General features: G+C 37.9%; 1 protein-coding gene across 7 annotated transcripts in view; it reads right to left on the bottom strand.

Annotated features, from left to right (window-relative positions):
- The window catches only part of KCNIP4 (potassium voltage-gated channel interacting protein 4), a 430,246-nt gene that overhangs the window by 20,738 nt on the left and 388,986 nt on the right, over positions 1-20,522 (bottom strand). For all 7 annotated transcript variants that reach the window (XM_040588373.1, XM_040588329.1, XM_040588363.1 and 4 more), the window contains one exon: positions 18,950-19,074. In XM_040588373.1, coding sequence (XP_040444307.1) covers positions 18,950-19,074 — 125 coding nt within the window. The remainder of the gene's footprint in view (positions 1-18,949; positions 19,075-20,522) is intronic.

The following is a 20,522-nucleotide window of genomic DNA, read 5'->3' as shown; positions in this document are numbered from 1 at the left end:
TAGGTGGATTCTTTGTTACTATCTAACCAACACTCTTTTTAGATGAGGGAACCCCCCCAAAAAAACACAAAAAAAGGAGAAATATCAAAATGTTGAAAAGAAAATGAAGGAGAAACAAAGCTCAGAGTTTTGTCTGCTTAACAAACAATTTTGTATGATGGAAAAAGCTGTGATAGGAGCTTTGGCAATTTTAAATATATTTTAATTACAGGCTTTTGCATGACAGGTTCTCTATCCCATGCTTTATCTGCTGTCAGTTTTCATTCTGCTTCATTTTAGATATGTGTCCATCCATTGACTTCATTATCATTACTGATAATGTTTTCTCTTTATGCATATACTTCTATTCTGACTGAAAATTTAAATTTTATAAATAAAATTAGTGTTTTGGGGCTAAACATCTAGTTTTATTCAGAAAAAAATACATGTACGTGGTGTTTAATCAGTGCATGTTGTGTATTTAGCCTATATTGGCCTCCTGTGATAAGACATCAGTGGCTATGTAGTAAAATTACTCAGCAAAATTATCAGCAAACCATTAGTCAATGTTTTATCAGACATAAGCATCTTTTTAGTGTGGCTACAGAAAAGTATTATATCAGCAAAGTTTATACTTGAAACGTGCAGCATTTTTTCTAGGCTTATAGAAAATTTAACTGCAAGGGAACTCAAGTGATCTGGAAATTCATTTGCTAAAGTATTTATGCACTATATAAATTATCTGGAACAAGCCCAGCAATAGTCAGTTCACAAATTACTCCTAGCTTGATCCTCCTCTAAAAAAAAATAAGTGTCAAAAGTAGCACGCATATGAAACTAAGGTACCAACTGTCCCTCTGAGAATGGAAAAGGTAAGGACTTTGGTGAAACATGTCTAACACGATCCCGCTGCTTTGGAAGGAGAAACACCGGATAAATCTCACACTGAAAGGGCCTCTTTGGAACCAACACAGAAGCTGACACACCGCCATCAGCATGATATCCACCCTGAAGGCTCTCGCCAGAACAGCGCTGCTCTGGCATTGTGGTGCAGTAGCTAAGCCAAGCAGGTATTTGTCGTACAGATACGACACTAGATCCAAAACCAACCAGCCAGACTTATAAATCTTACCAACTGCCGCTTTCAAAACCTAACTCTCGATCCCTGACCCTCAATAGTCTCTATATGTTTTGCCAATTCAGCTAACAGTGTTTCACTTCCCAGTGTCGCTGCCCAGGTAATGGCTCTGTAGCCCTAGGCTGACTGCAGCTAGGAGGGTAAGCAGTTACAAAAGCAGAATGGAAAGGGTGGGACGATCAGAAACAAACAGAAAAAACTCTCTCAAACAAGCAGTGCCACGTTAAAAAAAAAGGTTTGAGTTTGTTGAAGTGACAAATACGATTCTAAGTGCTGTTACAACTAAGCTGCTGGGTCATTAAAAATGCATCTCTCATGTTTAGATGGGATAATTGGCTGAGCAGGGGTGGCAATGTTATACTGCATGAAGTTAAAATTGCAAAATAAAAACAAAACCTGGAAGTAACATAAAAGCCAAAGAGCAGTAATTGCATGGCAATGGTCAAGGTTTCTGAGGCATTTAATTTTCTTTCCTACAGCTGCAAATCTGAAAGTCTGTTTCAAATGCCTCCTTTGAGTGCCTGCTGTTTAACTTAAGATCCCAGTTTGCCTCCGACACAGGGGCAGCCCAAGCTGTTTTTCCCAATTTACCAATCCATCGGGCTCCTCTGGAGCTGTTCAGTTCTGCCAAAGGACAGATCTTGTTCCCAATCATTTCTGCGCTCATTTCCCTCCGCTACACCAGGACAGCTCTCCCCAGAACCTCTTCCCAGTTCCTCTGGCTGCTGCCTTACTCCTGCCTGTCTCTTTTCTCTTTACCCTTGCACAGGGTGCCAAGCCCCATTTCACATAGTCTCTGTTTCCTAGTTCTTGGAAGAACAGGTCTATCAACCCCCCTCTGAATCCCCACATCCCAAAATCTTTTCCAGATCCTAATCTTTTCTTCCTTTTCAGAAGCTCCTTCACAGATAATGTTTAGGCTGTGTCTATCACTAAATATTACCCTGTTTGTCAGACATAGCAGTCCAAGATCAAACCAAGAAAGCATCAGATAGATGCAAATTCCCAGTCAGACAGATCCAAAATCCCAGCTCACTTTTAAGAACTGGCACATTCTCTGAAAAGCATGAGAGGATAGCTTTCCTAATACTCTTCTGCATTCTCACTTTGTGTCGAATCTTGCCTTGCACTGTTTCTGTAGCATAAGGCAGAGAAAGGAAGCAGAGAGAGAACCCTTTCTTGGTAGTGGGTAATGCCCTGATGCGGACTTGCACATGCAAAATGTTAGTTAGGAGAAGTTTATACACTGATTAGTGTATAATAAACTTCTCACACCATGAAAAAGAAGGTGTTGGTGCTGCCTGTATTTATATGACTGCTCCATGCATCTGTCTGTGAACTGTGCAGCTGGCCATGTAGACAGATAACTATGTGATGTATACATGTGCTCTACGTGTGTGTGCCTACTGAGAATACATCTTTAGCCTCTCTGCTGGATGGAGGACTTCCAGCAGACTTTTCTCTCTCATGCTGTTGAATCTGGCCTGGCATTTTCCCCTAAGAAATATAATAATTTAATTTATTATGAAATCCTATTTAATTTATTTTAATACATTAATGTACATTAATACATTAATTTATTGTTGTTTATATTTATTATTATTGTATTGATTTTACTTGAGAATACTTTTAGCATTAAAGATGTATTTATCAAATAGAATGGGGCTAAGCTCAACTTTTGACCTGCCTTAGAGCTGCACACTGAGAATAAATTTGTAATTTGTTGTAAGTTAAGCAAACAAACAAATACATCGGTAATTTTGTAACTAATTTCTCTGTAATAAATATAAATATACTTGTCTTTGATACATTCATCAGGAATAGATTTCATTGCCTATTTATTCTGAAGTGAGTGCTGGTGTGATTAACTTTATGTCCAGAAAGTACTCTTAGGATACAGGGTTCACTTTTGATACTGGTTTTTTTCAGTAAAACAGCAGAACACGTATCAGAACTGATCTCCATGAAATGGGGCTGGGTGGCATTGCTAGAGTTCAGATCACATTATTGGCCAATGTAGAAGAAACACCAAGAGCAGGGACAAAAACGTGCAGTAGCTAATACACATGAAATTATTTTAGTGGGACTTCAAAGTAGATGATACAAACAAAATGAGGTTTCTAGGGGAAAGAAGGTTTTGATGTCGTTAAAGGAAAAGCAAGTTCAGTCTGAAAAACATCTCAAAAGACATGCTTAAAAGAGATAGCATTCACTAGCCTGTGAAGTAGCCTCAAAAACTAATCCAGAGAAACCTTTTCTTTTGAAATATTTGAAACATGGCTGAACAAAGCACTAGAAATCAAGACTGGGAAAACTAACTTGGGAATAGTGAGATAGTTCAAAAAATCTTTTTCCTCATTAGTACAGATTAAAAAAATCAAATACAAACATATTAATGCTCCTTTTCTTTTTTCTTTTCCTTTGCCCTAAATACTTCTAGAAGACGAAATAACAGAAGATGTGGGGAGAGGACAGCAGCTCTTTTCCTGCCATAGTTAGGTTCCCCCAAGAGGGCAATGAATTCAGAGACTGAACAATAAGTGAAGCATTGTCCATTAGGTGTTGGTAAAATTTCAAGGGATTGTTTCTCCTTTTAATTAAAATTTTTTGAAAAAATCATGTCTTTGTAATCTGTTACAGAAAGTCATTTCTCTGAGCAGCTTCTTTGAACTGGCAGCTTATGGATCGCTGTATTGTCAGTATTTGGGTTTCTGCTTTTTAACACCTCTTCTTGAAGCGAGATGAAAGACAGAAACATTTAATTTCCTTTGTATAGATTTATCATTCAACACCTCAACACATCAAATGGGAGCTTTGAGGAAGCTTTTAGGAAATCAGTGCATGTATGAGATAATCGCAAAGACTACAGAAGAGATACCTACTTTGGCTCTTTTCATCAGGCAATGGTATTATTGCCCCACTGCTGTGTTCCTCTTTGAGCTTTGCTGTTGGCCTACTATAAAAACCAGTTTATCAAAGGACTGGGAGGATGATTGGCAGGACAGTGTCTCACACTACTCACAAAGAATGACAAATTGGGTTTATTCTATCTTTACACCTACCATTTTGGGGTCTGGTCAGGCCTATGATATAATGGAACAAGTCCAGACCTTACCTGCCTTTCTTCTGAAAAGCTGTTGAAGGAACTGTTGTTAATTACTGAGAAATGAGCAGACATGGGAAGATGAGCAGAGGCTGGCTGCAGTGGAAGAGATGGGTAAAAGCTTTGAACATATGTGCGTTGGATGCCTGGTCATCAGTAATGATAACCAAACAGGCTCAAAGGAAAATTGCTTGTTGTGTATGTGATCTGTGCAGATGAAACCATAAATGTGAGGCTTCATAGCATCATAACATCACAGATTAAAGACATAAACCACACTTGGTATATATAAGAAAGTGTCATTTCTTTCCTTCTGCTAGACACAGGAGGCCCCTCCAGTGTTATAACCTTTTGTATTGGTTTAGCAGCCAGGTTATCAGCTACTCTAGCCAAAAAAAAAAAAAGACTGGCCACCTTTTTCATGCCACTTACCCATTAACAGAGTATCAGTTAATTTTCTGAGAGAAGATAATTCCTTAAAAAACTCCCAAACAAGAATTTTGTACTTACATCAATTTTCCTATTCCCTTAAGTAATTGAAATCTTTTGCTAACTTTCCTAACATTTTGAAGTTATATTCTATATTTTAATTAATGAATTATTAGTACTGTACTGATAAACAAAGAACTTTAAAGCTAATGTGGATCTGGGTATACCAGAGAAATCAGAAATGGAGTAATTCAGGGATTTTTTTTCCCTCTTTGAGCATAATTCATGCTTCATAATTATGCTATGTCTATTTAATGTAGAACACATACGAAGTATAGGACAAAGTGTACTTAAAACACAGTTATAGTTGAAAGAATTTAATATGATTTTTGTTCTAAAAAAGATTCCTCGTGTAAAATGAAGATTAATTAGTTCATTAATGAAGACTTTCCTAGTTTGTAGGAGAGCTGAGAGTCCCAGTACATTAATATGTGTAAGACACATGAATATACTCTGAGACTAGGAATTTTAAAAGCTCAAAATAAAAGGTGGTGTGGGTTGGGTTTTTTTTTCTTTTTTAATTTTTATTTATTACATTGCTTGAAATCTCTCTTATGAAAAATTTAATTTTAAGCCCAGTATTAATATGCTTTTCATCTGTGGGATATTGTCCCTACTATGTACAACAATGTAAGAGTTATATATATGAATGGGTATGTTTATAATGACCTATTTCCAGCTTGATGGATTTTCACTCATTTTCTCTAATGAATAACCTGTGTTGAATCCAATTACATTGAAAAACGCTGGTGTTTTTAATTTCAGTTATCACTTCTACTTTTCATGTTATCAGGAAAGGGGCAGCTGTTAATTTAACCTCCTGTCTGTTGGAATGAATTAGTTCTTGGGTTTTTCTTTTTAAATTTGGTTTCTCATCGTAGTTTTCTCAGGAGTGGGCTATAAGAAAAAGCTTTTACAGCACCTTGGTCTACATTTTTAAAAATAACTTCTGTGCAATAATATACAAAGATGCTGTAAACAAAGAGTGATGAATGATGAAGTATGTTGACCAAAGGTATATCTCAGATCAAACTTACATGATGACTCAAGAAGGTCAACATTTTTTCCTAAAACAGCTTGCTTTTTTAAAAGATTATTGCAAAATTAGGCCTTATAGATCAGAACATAAAACAACATACTGTAGTCTTGTATACTTGAATATACTTGTGAGCCTTAGACAGCTAGTAATGGAGGTAAAGAAATATTTTCTCTATTCTTTGTAGAAGCTGTATGGGATGAAAGACATACAGAGTAATATAAAAGTAAGGCATTTTTTCTGAAATCATTAAGGGTGGTTATCTTAGTCTTTTGTCTCTGCTCTAAAGCCTTCCTATGAATTTGCCTATTTATAGTTACAGATGTAAAACATAAACAGTTTTTGTAGGAGGACCTAGAACGCAAAGGCATCCCCAGTTGGAGTGTACTAATTACGGGGTCTAAAGAGACACCCTTACTGTTGGTATTTCCCCCCTGATCTAAAGTACAGTAGAATTACTTCAGCTAAAAGCTCACAGGGGCAACACCTCAGGTTGTTGCATTACCATTTCTGTCACATAGGCTGTAGACCCATTTCATAGCTTAGTGGCAACTGTCTACAGTTTTAGGAACATCATGGAACACGGTGGATTTGATAACATCAGTCTCCATTGACATCCCTTGTTGAAATACATGTGAAAACTCTTTTCAAGCCTTGTCTCATCAGGTAGAACACAAACCTTACTGCTTCTGTTTAGCCACCTGTAATAGAGTTATGATAATGCTTCCCAATAGCGCAGCAAAGTTGTGCAAGATTTTGAGCTCCCACTGGAAGACACTCTAATGAACAAAAGCCTCTTCCCACCCCCTGCTTGCTATGACAGTTCAGAGGAAAACAAGCAGAAATAAAGACACTTGCTCACATCCAGCATGTGTGGCTTCACACAGTAAATAACAATCAACACTTCAGCTGCCTCCACGATACATCAGGCAAGGTGCCAGCAACGCTTTTAATCAGCAAGCTCTGTTCTTTGTTTAGCAGTCCCCGCTAACTAGTGTAATTTTTAGTTTCCTATTATTAGTGCTGGCAGTAAAAAACCCCAGTAAGCATGACTAAAGATTTGAATTTAAAAGCTCACCCCAAAGCCTGGCACACCGAACTTTATGGGTGAGTCCCTGGCATCTGAAAGGTGCTTACTGTTTCTGCCCTTACTTGTCACTACAGGAGAGCATTTTACAATCCTGACTTCACTAATAGGTAGGCGCTATAATTAAATTAAATGTAGCAGAACCCATGCTTCAGAAGCTGAGTGGTGCAGCTTGCTGTAAACACTTTGGCAGAGACAAAGTACTCAGTCTCTCGGGAGAAACTGTATTTAGATGAGCACTGCTTCTGTGACTTCCCTTTCACAAGTTCCCATGTGAGTGCTTTTAATCAAGTCCCTTCAAAATGACTGAAATCCTAGGCGAGAGGAGGAAGAATAGCTCCTTGCTGGCAAGTGCTCGTCACTCAGGTGCACTCCCTTAGACCAACACAAGTGATTCACTTGAGCAGAACGAAGGACACCACCAGTCTGTAACAGCAATATCCCAGTATAGGTCAATGCCCTACTTTGAAACTATGGAGGCCTTTATTTTGGTTTTCACACACAAGGGAGTTAGAAATTCAAAGCTCATTTGGTGCTTTTGTTTTCCCTAGAAGCTCCTTGTACCCTTAAAGAGTGGAAGATTTGCTGAGGAGGAAACTGTACTAACAACCATCTGCTAAAGATCAGCAGACTTGCACCAGCATGATCACTAATATTTTATAGCCATATATGAAAATAAGAAAGCCTGAATTTAGCATAAGGTATTTATGAAGCAACCTCAGTGTGTCACAGGTGAAAAAAAAAGAACTATATTCTGTCTGAAATGCTGATGGGTTATTTTGTGTTTGTCAGTCAACTGGATGTTGATACTAAGTACCGACACCACATCAAATTTTCATTTTAATTAGGAAGTAAGAACACTGTGAGTTTTGCATTCCTGGGACACATGTCTGCATGAAAGACACTCAGCCTGAAAGCGTGTCCTGAATTATGTTATTTCAGTATTTTTCAGAGTGGTGGTTCTTTGTTTCTTTCAAAGACCTGCAGCGGTAAAGGTAGACTGATCAATATTTGGTTAGTGCTAACTACAATGAAAAGCACTGAGGACTTTCAGCTCCTACAGAATCCTGTCAGCTTACAGAAATGGAAAAGAGCATAAAAGTCAATGAGAAGCAGGTTAGAAACTGGAAATCAAACTCTGTACTCATTTTTTATATTTTATATAGTAATGCATTTATCCTTTAATGAAAGTTTTTGCTTTCTCCACTACTGACAACACTTTCGCTCAGGAGAGGAGCCCCAGCATTGCAAACATAAGAACAAAAGTGCTTACTGGCATAAATATTTAAAAACTGAGCCTGACGTTAGCATAAATAGGACCTGATTCACCAAGTACAGCTGTGAAAATCAGAAGCAACTGAGTCAATGATGTGTATGATGCTGCTGTAAGTGAGACAGAGATGCAGTCCGTGGGAAGAAATGCTTCTTCCCTGGTCACACAGTGAGGGCAACGTGCCTCATCCTGGAGGCTCCCTGGCATTCAGTGTCTGTCACAGGGTCTCCTCCCTGTGTACCAAAACCTCACTGTCACATCTGCGCTCGTCTGCCCTGCCAGCACACCACACTGACATCTCCTTTATTCCGCTGCCCAAAGGGCTCCCCAGAGCATGGAGGAGACACTTGCCCACTAGTGCTTTACTGTTTACGGTGATCGTGGAAGGGCCAGAGTGGGCTTCATGGTAATACTGTGGGCCATAAATATAAAAGCCTTTGAAAAGGAGGAGTGCACAGTTCCATAAGACAGGGGAGGATGTGCCTGTGCTGCTTAAAAATGAGATATTGTTTCTATAATTCAGTAAAAGACATGAGAAAACCATCAGAACGGAATGTGAAGTTTAGTCAGGAATATGAAGTGATAACTTTTTTTTTAGCACAGCAAAAAATCTAAACAAACCACATAAATCTTCTTTAGACTGTTCTGAAGCTTTTCTTGCTTCATACGTGGATACTCAATGCATTATGTTTGGCAGCATACCTAAAATTTGTAGCGTAAGTCAGATCATTAGAACTGAATACTGAAATAAACCTAAACACATAGTGACTGATATTTGCTGGCATATTTTTGTGAAAACATGAACTGCATAGAGAAACAATAAAGAAGCTGAACACATTTCCCCAGTTAAAACAAATAACAAGAAGGGGAAAAGATACCTAGAGAATCAGATATATTGAAAAAGAGTTATCTATCATACAGGATAGGCCCAAGAAAGATTTCATTTCTCATGGCTGTATCAGTCCTTATGGAGATTCATTGAGGCTGAAATTGCTGGGCATAAAGACTTCTTGAAAAACCTGTTAAATTTACGGCACACAAAATTTGTCTTTGTTTTGTAAGTGCAGTGTCTGAGAACAGAATAAGAAAATAAGGCTGTTATAACCTGGACTTCTTTACAGGGGATGGTACTACATCTCTTACTCCGTGAAGCAGATGCTGTATGACTTGATTTATTTATTTTCATCACTACTGTAAGTGCAGTGGATTTTTTGGAAATCAGATTCAGTGTGGTTATTTGATCAAGTCTAAGGGATGATATGAGACTCAAATCTGGAGAATTATACTACTTAGAGATAAGAAAAAATAATTGATCCCTTTTGTCCATGTGCATAAGCTTCTAGCCTGTTCACGGACTGTTCAGCGTTGAGACAGTTACATTAATAAAAAAGGGATGGACTTCAATCTTACGATCCTAATTAGGTCTTCATTGGGAAATGAAGCAGAAAACTTCAGAGTGCCCTGACATTTCCCTAAAGATGCTGCTCCCAGGAGCTCTAAATGCAGAAGGCAATGGCCAAATGGAGAAAGGCACCTTGTTTGCAGAGCAAAACCTGAAACCTCCAGTTTCAGGTCCTCTGTTGAACAACCGAGAGCTCTGAAGAGGCCTGGCATGCTCCCAATTGAATGGCAGGAATACCTTGATTGGGATGCATGCTCTTTCATGGCTTACTAATGTAGGAGGAAAGAAAAAAATATTCTAAAGAAAACAGAAAAAGGATCAGATTTTCCCAACACAGGGCAACAGGGACAGGTACTTGCTTAGCTACAGGTAAAAAAACAATACTTAAATTTTGGTATTGCCTTACAGGAATGTCTTCCTCTGTGACTGTACTGGAAGATTTTAGAGCTAACTACCACTAAATTACACTTGCCTGACAGACTGAAGGAATGTGCAGTTCTTTTCATCAAAGACAGTTAATGTGATGGGAGACAAATCAGCTGCACAAAACTGCAGTTGCCCCATTTCTATCAAGAGCTCTGGAGTCCTTGAGAAGCCATTCTTATAGTGAAAAACACATGAAGAGGGTCAAAAAATCTTCATGATGTTTGTACATGTTCCATTAAAATCAATGAAGTTTTGCAACTGACTTTAAGAAAGGCAGGATTTTTAGCCTAGAAGAGTAACGATATGAATTCAGGAGCTAAATGTTACAAGTATCCAGAATTGGTAATCCTTCCTTTACTCTCTGGTTTCAAGTTCAATCTAATTTTGCATCTGCTTTCATATTGAAGTTCTCTGTTGTTTTACATTGTGTGCCACTCTCATCTTGCTCTGGAGAAAGGTAACAAACATTGCCTGCTTTAAAACCTTGTTAATAGTAACAAATTGCCTGTTGTACTGTGCTTTTTACTGGGGACTCATTATTTAGGACATGGAGAAACACTAACAAAAAGCTTATGCCCTAAAAACTTAGGAAAGAAGTGAAAAGAGGATGTGAGATAACTGGGTTTTCAGCAAGACAATATGGCAATTAGTTATTGAACCTGGATTTCCTGCCTATTGATCCAAATTTGGTAGCCTGTGCACCAGATCCAGTGCTGGCATTCCAAATCACAAGCACAGTCATGTGTCCGTGGCCCTGATACCTATAATCGCTGGTAGATACCGTTCCAGAGATAAATACTGCTATCTATCCAGCTACTGGGGATTTACTTGTAAAAATTGTTCTTGACGCTTCTTTTTGCGAAGCCTCAGTGAAGCTGTCAGAGATGCATAAATAAAGCAAGTAAATAATTATTAGAAATACCATGCAGAGTGCTTCCTAGATCAGTGCTTTTTCAGGCATGAGGTTACTGTTATTTCCACTTGACAGATATGGAGCATGGTCATGGAGGGGTAAGCAGCCTTACCCCCATATACTGCCCACAGAACACACATTTCCCTCTTAACGCCAAGGAATTCAGTCTTCATTTTTCTTTCCTGTAAGGATGAACTTTGCTATCTCCAGCTCCTGGGAAAATTCAGTTTCCCACAGCCACCAGCCCCCCTACTGCTGCTCCCCACTTTGTTCCCAGGGTGTGTTGAGGAGGCTTTGATCAAGGGCTGAGAAGAAATCTCTCAGATACCCAGGGACACTCTAAAAAGTTTTGGCTGTCAAACCAGAGACATTAAATTAAGCAGTTGTCAATGTCCAGCCCGTGCAGGCGGCAAAGCAGTGGTATAATGCTATCTTGCAACCCAGAAGGCTTTCTAGTGTGATAGTTAAGGCTCTTAAAGGTGTGTGGCAGTAAATAAGCCAGCCAGAGAGCCAAAAGGCTACAGTCTTTAGACTGCTAGTCTCATGCTGTGTTATTGAATCATGCTGTCTTCTGAGTTACTGGCTCCCATTTCTTCTCTTATACTCACCGTATCTAAGGTCTTTTAAGTGTATGTCACAATGGAATTGATTGGGTTGAATAAATTCCCTCACTTGAAAGTTAAGAAGAATGATTCATATACTTAGAGTGAGAAGCAACTTCACAAATGTCCAGATGACCTAAAAAATATGGGCTTTGTTAGATTTTAGACTTTCACTCCAAGGTAAATGCAAGTTGGTCCAAGACTTGTAATAAACTTCCATGACACTGGAAGACTTGACCTTGATGCCATGTCACTTGTGATTGCTGATTTACTTGAAAGACAGTGTTTCTTTTTAGCACAGATGTAGATCTACAGATATTCTAATCAGAAATTAATTCTGTTGAAACCAAGACAGGACTTTTGATGGTTTCACTGCTTTCTGACAAAACCTACATATTGCTGATTTTGTTTAAATTGATCAGGAATCTAAACAGGAAAATATTATAAAGATCCAAAATGACTTGGAAATTCCTGGGATCCAGAACAGATCCCTGACTCCAGCACAAATAAGATTTTTTCTGTAAAGTGTTGAAGTAATCAGGACCCAAATGGTCGAACTGTATTATCTGGAAATATCACCAGAACATGTATTTATTCCCTCTCTTCTCATTTTGCAGGCTTAGGATACTCACCTGAAAATACACGTGTCCACTTTCTGTCCCTGAATTGCAGTGTAACAGGGAGACAATTCGTTACAGGATATAACATGAAATTATAATGTTTTACATAAAAACTCTTGAAAAGAAAACTGGTAGCAAGAAATCCAAGCAGAGGGATTTTTTGAACACTGTTTTCTCAACCGATGAATTGGCTCACTAAACCATTTCATGCTAAGCTGTGTGTTATGGTGTGCAGCGTTTATAGCACTTGCAGTTAGTATCCATCTCACCTCATGAAGAAAAGGGAACAGGTGGGAGCAAGGAGAATAAGAGGTGTCTTCTCACTACATTTTTAAATGAGAACATCATCAGTGCTACATTGCACCAAATTTTACTTCTCTAATGTTAGTTATTAGCCAGAAACCAAAATCCAAGAATTTCACATAACTCAAGTAAGTAGATATACCTTAGATGGATAAACTCACATGACACGAAGAGTATGTTCCTATTTCATACTCGTTCGATTGAAAATATAGTTCATTAGATAAAACAAGCACTTTGTCCACACCTATTTTTTTCTGTAAGAGACTACCAGAAAAATAAAACAAAAGGGAAGGATTTTTTCAGAAAAGAAAAATGAGAATAGTTCTATTTTATCACACAAAACTTGAATGCTCTAGAGAATCAATCAATAAGCTTTATAACTTCTAAAACGAGCTTTCATTAAACTTTCTGTGAGACTCACAAATGCAACATATAGTAAAACAATGCTTCCATCGGACCAAAATTTAAATGGAAAAATCTTTGAATAGGCTGGCGTATTTTGAGTTATGCACAAAAGTATTCTTACATAGATGGGTAGTACGATGGGGGAACCTATCTTTGACCTGTAACATTACCAGAGTTACTTTCTTACTGTCATTGTTTGCCTTATTTGCTAATAGTAATAGGGAAGAAAGGTATCTTAGAAATGTTGTTTTCCCGATAAATGTCACAAGTATGGAGCTGCCTATTTAAAGCTACAGTATGTACCCAGCATGTGTGTATGACTTCAGTTTACACTGTCTTTGATATACAGCTGGGTAAGATAAACGTTCATCAAAAATCCTTTCACTTTCCCAGGAAAGTCTAGTAGTTTCCCAACACAGAGTTCTACAATTTTTTTGATGAGCCTAATCAACCAAAATTAAAAGATCATTAACATTTACATTTAGCACAGGAGCATCTTTCGTGCAGCAAAAGCATTATCTGAGTAATGTTTAAATGAAAATGTGCCATAGCTCAGGGACATTTTTAAAACTGTGAGAGAGCTATCAATGGACAAAAGAGAAAGAAAGACCACATGTTGAGTGCATGCTTGATAGTCTGTGCAATTTGTTGTGAAGTACCACTTGTAATAGGCCTGCCACAGAGCCATTGGTTTGAAAGGTTAATGACTGCAGCAATCATAATTTCATTTTGCAAGGAATGGGATGACAGGAAGCCAAATACAAAATGGAGAGGTCCCACTGTGATGGCAGCTGAGCAACAATTCATCAACAAGAGTGCAGGAACATTGTAAAACCCGAGTGCTAGGGACAGCCTTTTCAGCCTGGGAAGGGCTCAGGACTTCTGTTATGCTCATTTTTCAAGGATGGTATAGAGGCTTTAAAATGGCTAAATCACCACATATAGGTATAAGTTCTCCCTTGGTGCTTTTCCTTACAATAGCTGTTAGGTCATCTGAAGGTTATTATCCCACCTCCTTATGTTTTCTTTACTGTACCTCACCTTCTATTTTAAATGTTGATCTAGACTACTCCCAAAACAGTCATTGTCATGATAGGTATTTCAATGGTCTTTGGGTCTTTCCTGCAGTTAATACTCCACTTCTGGTTTCCTAGAGCATCAGCTATACCACAGTCTGATACAAGACTTTCTAAAGCTTTCAGCTGTGCATGTATACACAGAGATGCTATATGAGACCCTGTGCTCCTTCTGCCTTCATTACTTTTTGCTGGATTTGGTGTGTAATTTGCCTACACTAGAAAAACAGATTAAAATATCTTTAAAAGTTTACATTTCCATTTTTGTATATGTAAAACCCACAAAATCAATCAAACCTTGTAATCACCAACAGTACAGAAATATAGTAATATTTGTTGCTTTCTCATCTGAAGTCCATGAGAAGTATACGTAAGTAATTTGAAATCATAAATAATAAATAACTGCATGTAAGATGTGAGAAGTTCTGGTCACCCCTGTCTTGGAACAGACAGCCTATAACTAGACAGTGTTCAGGGAAATCATCAGGCTGGAGTGAGATTGTAAAATTTTTAGTTCGGAAAAGAAGAGACTAAGTAGAATATGTGTTAAAGGTGTGTAAAACAGTGAATATCCTGGAGAAGTAATGGTAATGTTCATTCATTTTCTCATAGCAGAAATACTATAGATACCTTATTAAAATGAAAGGCAGCAGGTTTGACATAGAAATTATTTTTCACAGAAGGCATAACTAAAGGTATGGAGCTAATTTCCCACAGGGTGCTGTAGATGTCAAAATATCCTGATAGGTTCAAAAAATAATTATCATAGCTTATGGAAGAAAATTTCGATAAAGTATGTAAAATAAAAACATGCAGTTAAAACTTTCAGTAGAGGAAGTATTTCAATAGCAGAGTACCAGGTGACAGCACAGTATATGTTAGGGGAATTATCATTCTAAATTTTCTTTATTCTTATACCCTTTCCCATATGTGGCCACCCTTGAGAACAGGATACTGAGGTAAAGAGACCGAGTACTGCTTTTCTTTTGGTTCATTAATTTGTTTTTCTTTATCATATCTGGGACCTATTTCTTCCTGTCATATTTGCAGAGACAGAGGAAAAACGTCCATACTAGAAAGGCTGTTGATAATACACAGAAAAAAAATCCAGGTTTTTTATTCATTACTTTCTGACAGACCTAAACCATTAAGTATTATAATACAGATGTACTCAAATTCTTCAGCAAGAAATGTCAGCTTTGAACTTATACCTACTATCCCTGTAGTAGGTATGGAGTCTTGTTGATTCTAAAGCCTCAAGTTTTGTGTTCATTAGGGTTATCAATATTTGCACTATCACAGATACTTCATCTTCTGGTATTATTACAGTTTAACTATTGAAAATCTAATTTTTTGGGGGTCTGTATAAGGATAGAGTTGTTGCCTATTCCTTCTGTAAAGGGATACGCAATCCTTGGATTTATAGATGGGGAAATGCTGCCTGAAACCAGCATTCACTCCTAGACTAGCAAGAAGTAACTAGTTTAACTGATATGGTTGAACTAGCTTAACTACTGCCTGTTGATTCCAAATATCAAGGGATCAAATAGAAATATTTATTCTATAGTTCATTGGTGACACAAATACAGAGCAGCAAAAATTCATATATATAGGGCATTATTCTGCTGAATTAACCAGAGTACATGTAAAAACTATGCCAGCTGGCTCTAGCTACATTGCCTTTAGGACTTCGGTCTGCACTACAGTTCTTTTGAACCCCTGACAGTGCACACTGCAATGCTGATGCTGCTGTGCTGTAGGATGCTTTAAGTTTAGTCTAGCAGGACCACAAAGTCAGCCAAATTACAGTAACTTAAATTTATGCCTTAATTTATCTTGCTTTATACAATTAAATTGTTGAAGAGATAGTAAGACAGGCAAACATTCGGTGAAAAGCATAAAGCACAAACATAGGATCTGCACAAGTTTTGATGGTGTTATATAAAAGATGTGTACCTGTGTGTTTCATTAAATATTTTCAGTAGAGTTCCCTTCCTAGTAGAATGATTAAATAGAATATTGCAGACTCACAGAATGGCTGAGGTTGGAAGGGACCTCTGGAGGTCATCTTGTTCCACACCCCTGCTCAAGCAGGGCCGGGTTGCTCAGGACCATGTCGAGACAGCTTTTGGATATCTCCAAGGAGGGAGACCCCACAAGCTCAATGGGCAACCTGTGCCAGTGCTCGGTCAACCCTCACAGTGAAACAGTATTTCCTGATGTTCAGAACGAACCGCCCGTGTCTCAGTTTGCACCCATTGCCTCTGGTCCTGTCACTGGGCACCACAGAAAAGAGCCTGGACCTGTCTTCTTTACATGCTTCATTTAGATATTTATATATGTTGGTAAGATCCCCCTGAGCCTTCTTTTCCCCAGGCTGATCACTTCCAGCTCTCAGCCTTTCCTCACAGGAGAGATGCTACAGTCCCTTAGTCACCTTTGTGACCCTTTTCTGGGCCCTCTCCAGTACGTCCATGTCTCTCTTCTACTGAGGAGCCCAGAACTGGACACAGCACTCCAGGTGTGGCTTCACCAGTGCTGAGTACAGAAGAATCACCTCCTTCACCTCCTGGCGACACCTTGCCTAATGCAGCTCAGGGTGCTGTTTGCTGCTTTTGCTGCAAGGGCACATTGCTGGCTTGTGCTCAACAAAGGGAAGCTGCTTTCCAGCTGGGTGCCCCCCCAGCATATATCGTTGCATGAAGCACACAGGGATAGAGATACTGGCAGGATAGCATTAAGCTGGATCAGAAAAAGTGGGGCAAGAAGAAGGTGGCCCATGGCAGGTGGAAGGGGGTGATCAAGCATTGTCAGGTGGAGACCATCTAAGTGCAGACCTTGGGAGGCACTGTAATAGCATCCTGTTTCAGAAACCACCAAAGCCACTCAGACTGTATTTGATAAAAGCTAGGTATGTGGCAGGAAAGATGAACTGATCAGCAAAGCCAAGCTGCTCATACTCTGAGCTGAGGCAGACCTGTCCTACCAGTTCTCTGAAGTGATTAGGGAGCTAGCACCCAATTTTGCGGTAGAAAGTGATAAATGTGAGAAACAAAACAAACCCCATCTCAGCTGAAAGTTTTGAAATCCTTCATTTCTGAAGTCTAATGCTTGGGCTAAAGACTACTGCTTTAAACTGATTTATAACAATCACTAGCCCTGGGCATGCTTTACAGCATTTTTGAAAGTAATTGATAATTTTGCAATTATATTAAACAGAAAACCCCTGAAGTTCATGCTCATTAACTCTAAAAAGTCAAAGATATTTATATATATGCGTGTCTTGAATTATCATGTAGTGATAAGGAAATGAAACACCTGAATAAAGAGGTATTATCATGTATTACCATCAACATTCTTTTGGTGTAAGTAGAACTTCCATCTCTAGAACACAAAAGCATACGAAGAGCTGGAATTACTCCTTTCAAAAGATAGTAAAATGGTAATCACTTAAAATACTTCCTTATAACCTGTTCTTTTTCTCCGTACCTCATTTTATGCAGAGAATTATGAGTGTCCTTTATTTCTGAGACTCTAAAAATAATTATTCTTAGAGAAACAGACAGAGGGCTTATTTTATCCACTATACTTTGTACCTTTTTGCCTTAGACAATTAGGGACATTAGTTCATGATTTACAATGCCTAGGAAATACTATCATTAGCAGGGGAATGTTCTCTGGTACCACGAGGAAATGAAAAGCTTTTAAGAGCAATCATTGTTAATCACTACCATGCCAACATTATATACCTTCTGGAACTGAGGATGAAATATAGACAGGACACATTAAGTGACTCTATACTTTTCCTGTATTGTAAGCTTTTGATAAAAATGCAGTTTTAAGACATCCTTTTGCATAGCTTGCTTTCATTAAAAAAAACATGTTATCTAAGAATTCTGCAAGATTTACGTTTCTTGTACAAATCGTTGACAATATTGTCCCTGATTCCATAGTTGAGCTTCATTGTGCTTTTAGCATTATTATAAATTGTTATACAATTTCACCTGAGCACTAAATGCCAATGGCAAGAAGGTGGCCCTTTTGTAAGCGTGAGAGAACAAATAAATCAAAAGGTGATAAATACAATTAAATTGACCTTTACCCTCAGCTCAGCAGGTGACTTAGCACCTGCATAGTTGCAGTACTCACAACTGAGTACAGAGATTAACATTACACACCAACAATTTGCAAGCAATTGCTATTATTCATTTTTTTTAATATAATGTATTTTCTATCCAATGTTAATTGCATGTAATATCCTACAGAACTGGTAATCATGTGAAATATAGTAGAATAAAAAAGAGGAAATGGCTCATTTTTAAAGAAAACAGCTTTTTAAAAATATACTATAAATAAAATTAAGGGCATCTCTTACTTTTGGTGTAGAGACAGAATTTAGTACTACTTACTAAATATTTTTGTGTCTTATTTCTATGCTGAGCTAACCAAGGATGCCTCACATTTAGCACCAAGCCCAGCACCACAGGACAGCAAGTACACACTGGAAAAGGAAGCAGAATGCACCTATGTACTGGGGTCCTCAGTGCCAATAGAGCACATATACCAGCAAAAAATCACAACTTTTTTTGACAACAAAAAAGTAAAAAAAAATTACTTCTAGTAAAGCATCTAACAAGTTTATAGATTTGTATAGAAAGTACTGAAAAAGTAATCTACTGCAGCTCACCTAACAAAAAATTCCTCTAGTGCAATTTAAGCCTATTACTCCTTGTGACAGCTACTGTGAACACAAAAATCAAAACCTTTCCTCTTACTGACCAAATTCTTCACAACTTACATTCTCTGCCATTATTGCATCTTTAGACAAACAACTTCAACACAATTTTCAGCCTGTCCTTGAACAAAGTCCTAGTATACTAAGTTACAAATGTTCTCTTCTGTATACTTTCTAATTTGTCAGCATCTTTTGGTCATTAAATAGTCTAGTTGTTGAAGGTGATTGTTTCCTCATCTGACCAGACATGCAGTATTTAGCTACTGAGTCCCATGGGCTCCACTGCCAGTCATTCTTACACAGCTGAGATTGCAGAGTCCTTTCCTGTGAATGGATGGTAAAATAAAAAAGGAAGTGCTTACATTCTTGAAACCTCTATATAAGATCTGAAGTTCCTTCTTTGTGAATTTACTCTGTGCTTCCAGCAGTTCAAGAGCTTCAGGTCTATGTCGTACTGTGGCCATTTCCATTTCATCTTCTACAGTGTCTGCAGAATACAAGAGACAGAGAAGGAAAGCTCAACACAAAATACAGGATGTAGAAATACCTAACCCTTACAGAAAAAAAGAAAGTTAAATGACATTCTCTTAAAGAACTTCATTTGCAGCTTTAAAGACAAATTACATGTTCATTTTGAACTTTTAGGAAACGGGTATCTATCTGCTTCTGTGGCTGCACAGAACAGTGAACAGCAATGACGATCCAGTGGTCTGGATATTATCATGTAAGTACAAATAGCAATAAACTGGAAAGCCAACATTCTGCAAGAGCATGCATGACACAATATGACTTTTCTATTTCTATGACCCTCTGACTAAATAAAACAATTTTACAAAACTTTAGTGACTCCAGTATACTGGAAATTTTCCCTTGGTTAGTTAATGGATGTGAATTCACTGTATCAGACTGGGATTTTCAGTGTTCTCTTATTGTGAAGTTGTGCTCTGGAAAGCGTGTGAGATGGATGTTGCATGTTCAACAGCAGACCTTACTTTGAGTGTGGTATAACAAACCCTTCAGGGCAAACATGATTATTCATGGTGAGCAGCCTAAGTGGGGAACATGATTTCAGTGACATCACCATTAGGTGAATAAGAATGTGGATATACACATTCAAGGCTTAGAATAGAGCTGAATGCAGCCCTAAAACAATGAGAATCAATGCCCTTTCTATTTTATTTTTTTCAGGTAGAATTTTAAATGTGAAAGTTCCATAAAATAGCTAAAGAAACTTACTACATGTAGTTTTTATACAGGGTGCCAGCCATATAGCTGATCAAATATGAATGTGTTTATCCATTTTTAAGTGCTCCCAGCATTAAACATAGCCTTTGTAATACACCAGACTAATTTAATCAAATCACTACCTTATTCTGATTTAACAGTTATACCAACTACAGAAATGTAATGTGAGAGAATACACCTAATTGTCACTTCTACAAGGCTGAAGATAAATATTTTCATTCATCAGTGTGGGACTTTGCATTCTTAAAGTTTTATTCCATTCATTTTCATAAGAGCACAATATTAGGATATTCCATTAAATCTGTATTATGCCTACATCTTCACATATTTTTGTTCTGCTACAATGCAGTAATAATAACTTTCAGCTGCTTTGGAGAAATCTGGCATCAGAGGATATAGTTCAGCTAAACAAAGAGTGAACAACCTTTAAATAGATATAGTCATGATAGATAACTATTTGGATAAATCTTCACAAAACTGTAGGGCCTTATCTTTTCTCCTGTCAAAGAGATGCTGCTGTTAGCACTCATCTCAGGAAGACGATTTCACTATCACCCAGATGATCTCAGTGACACCCACAGTCTTATCTAAGAATGTCCACTGTGTACTGGCTTATGGACAAACTATGTTTCTCTTTCATTTTTCCTTATATATTATCTCAGGGGTCCTCAAACTACGGCCCACGGGCCG

The sequence above is a fragment of the Falco naumanni genome, chromosome 1, assembly GCF_017639655.2.
Source record: "Falco naumanni isolate bFalNau1 chromosome 1, bFalNau1.pat, whole genome shotgun sequence".
In the NCBI taxonomy this organism is placed as follows: domain Eukaryota; kingdom Metazoa; phylum Chordata; class Aves; order Falconiformes; family Falconidae; genus Falco; species Falco naumanni.
This window is presented reverse-complemented; position numbering and strand designations above follow the sequence as displayed.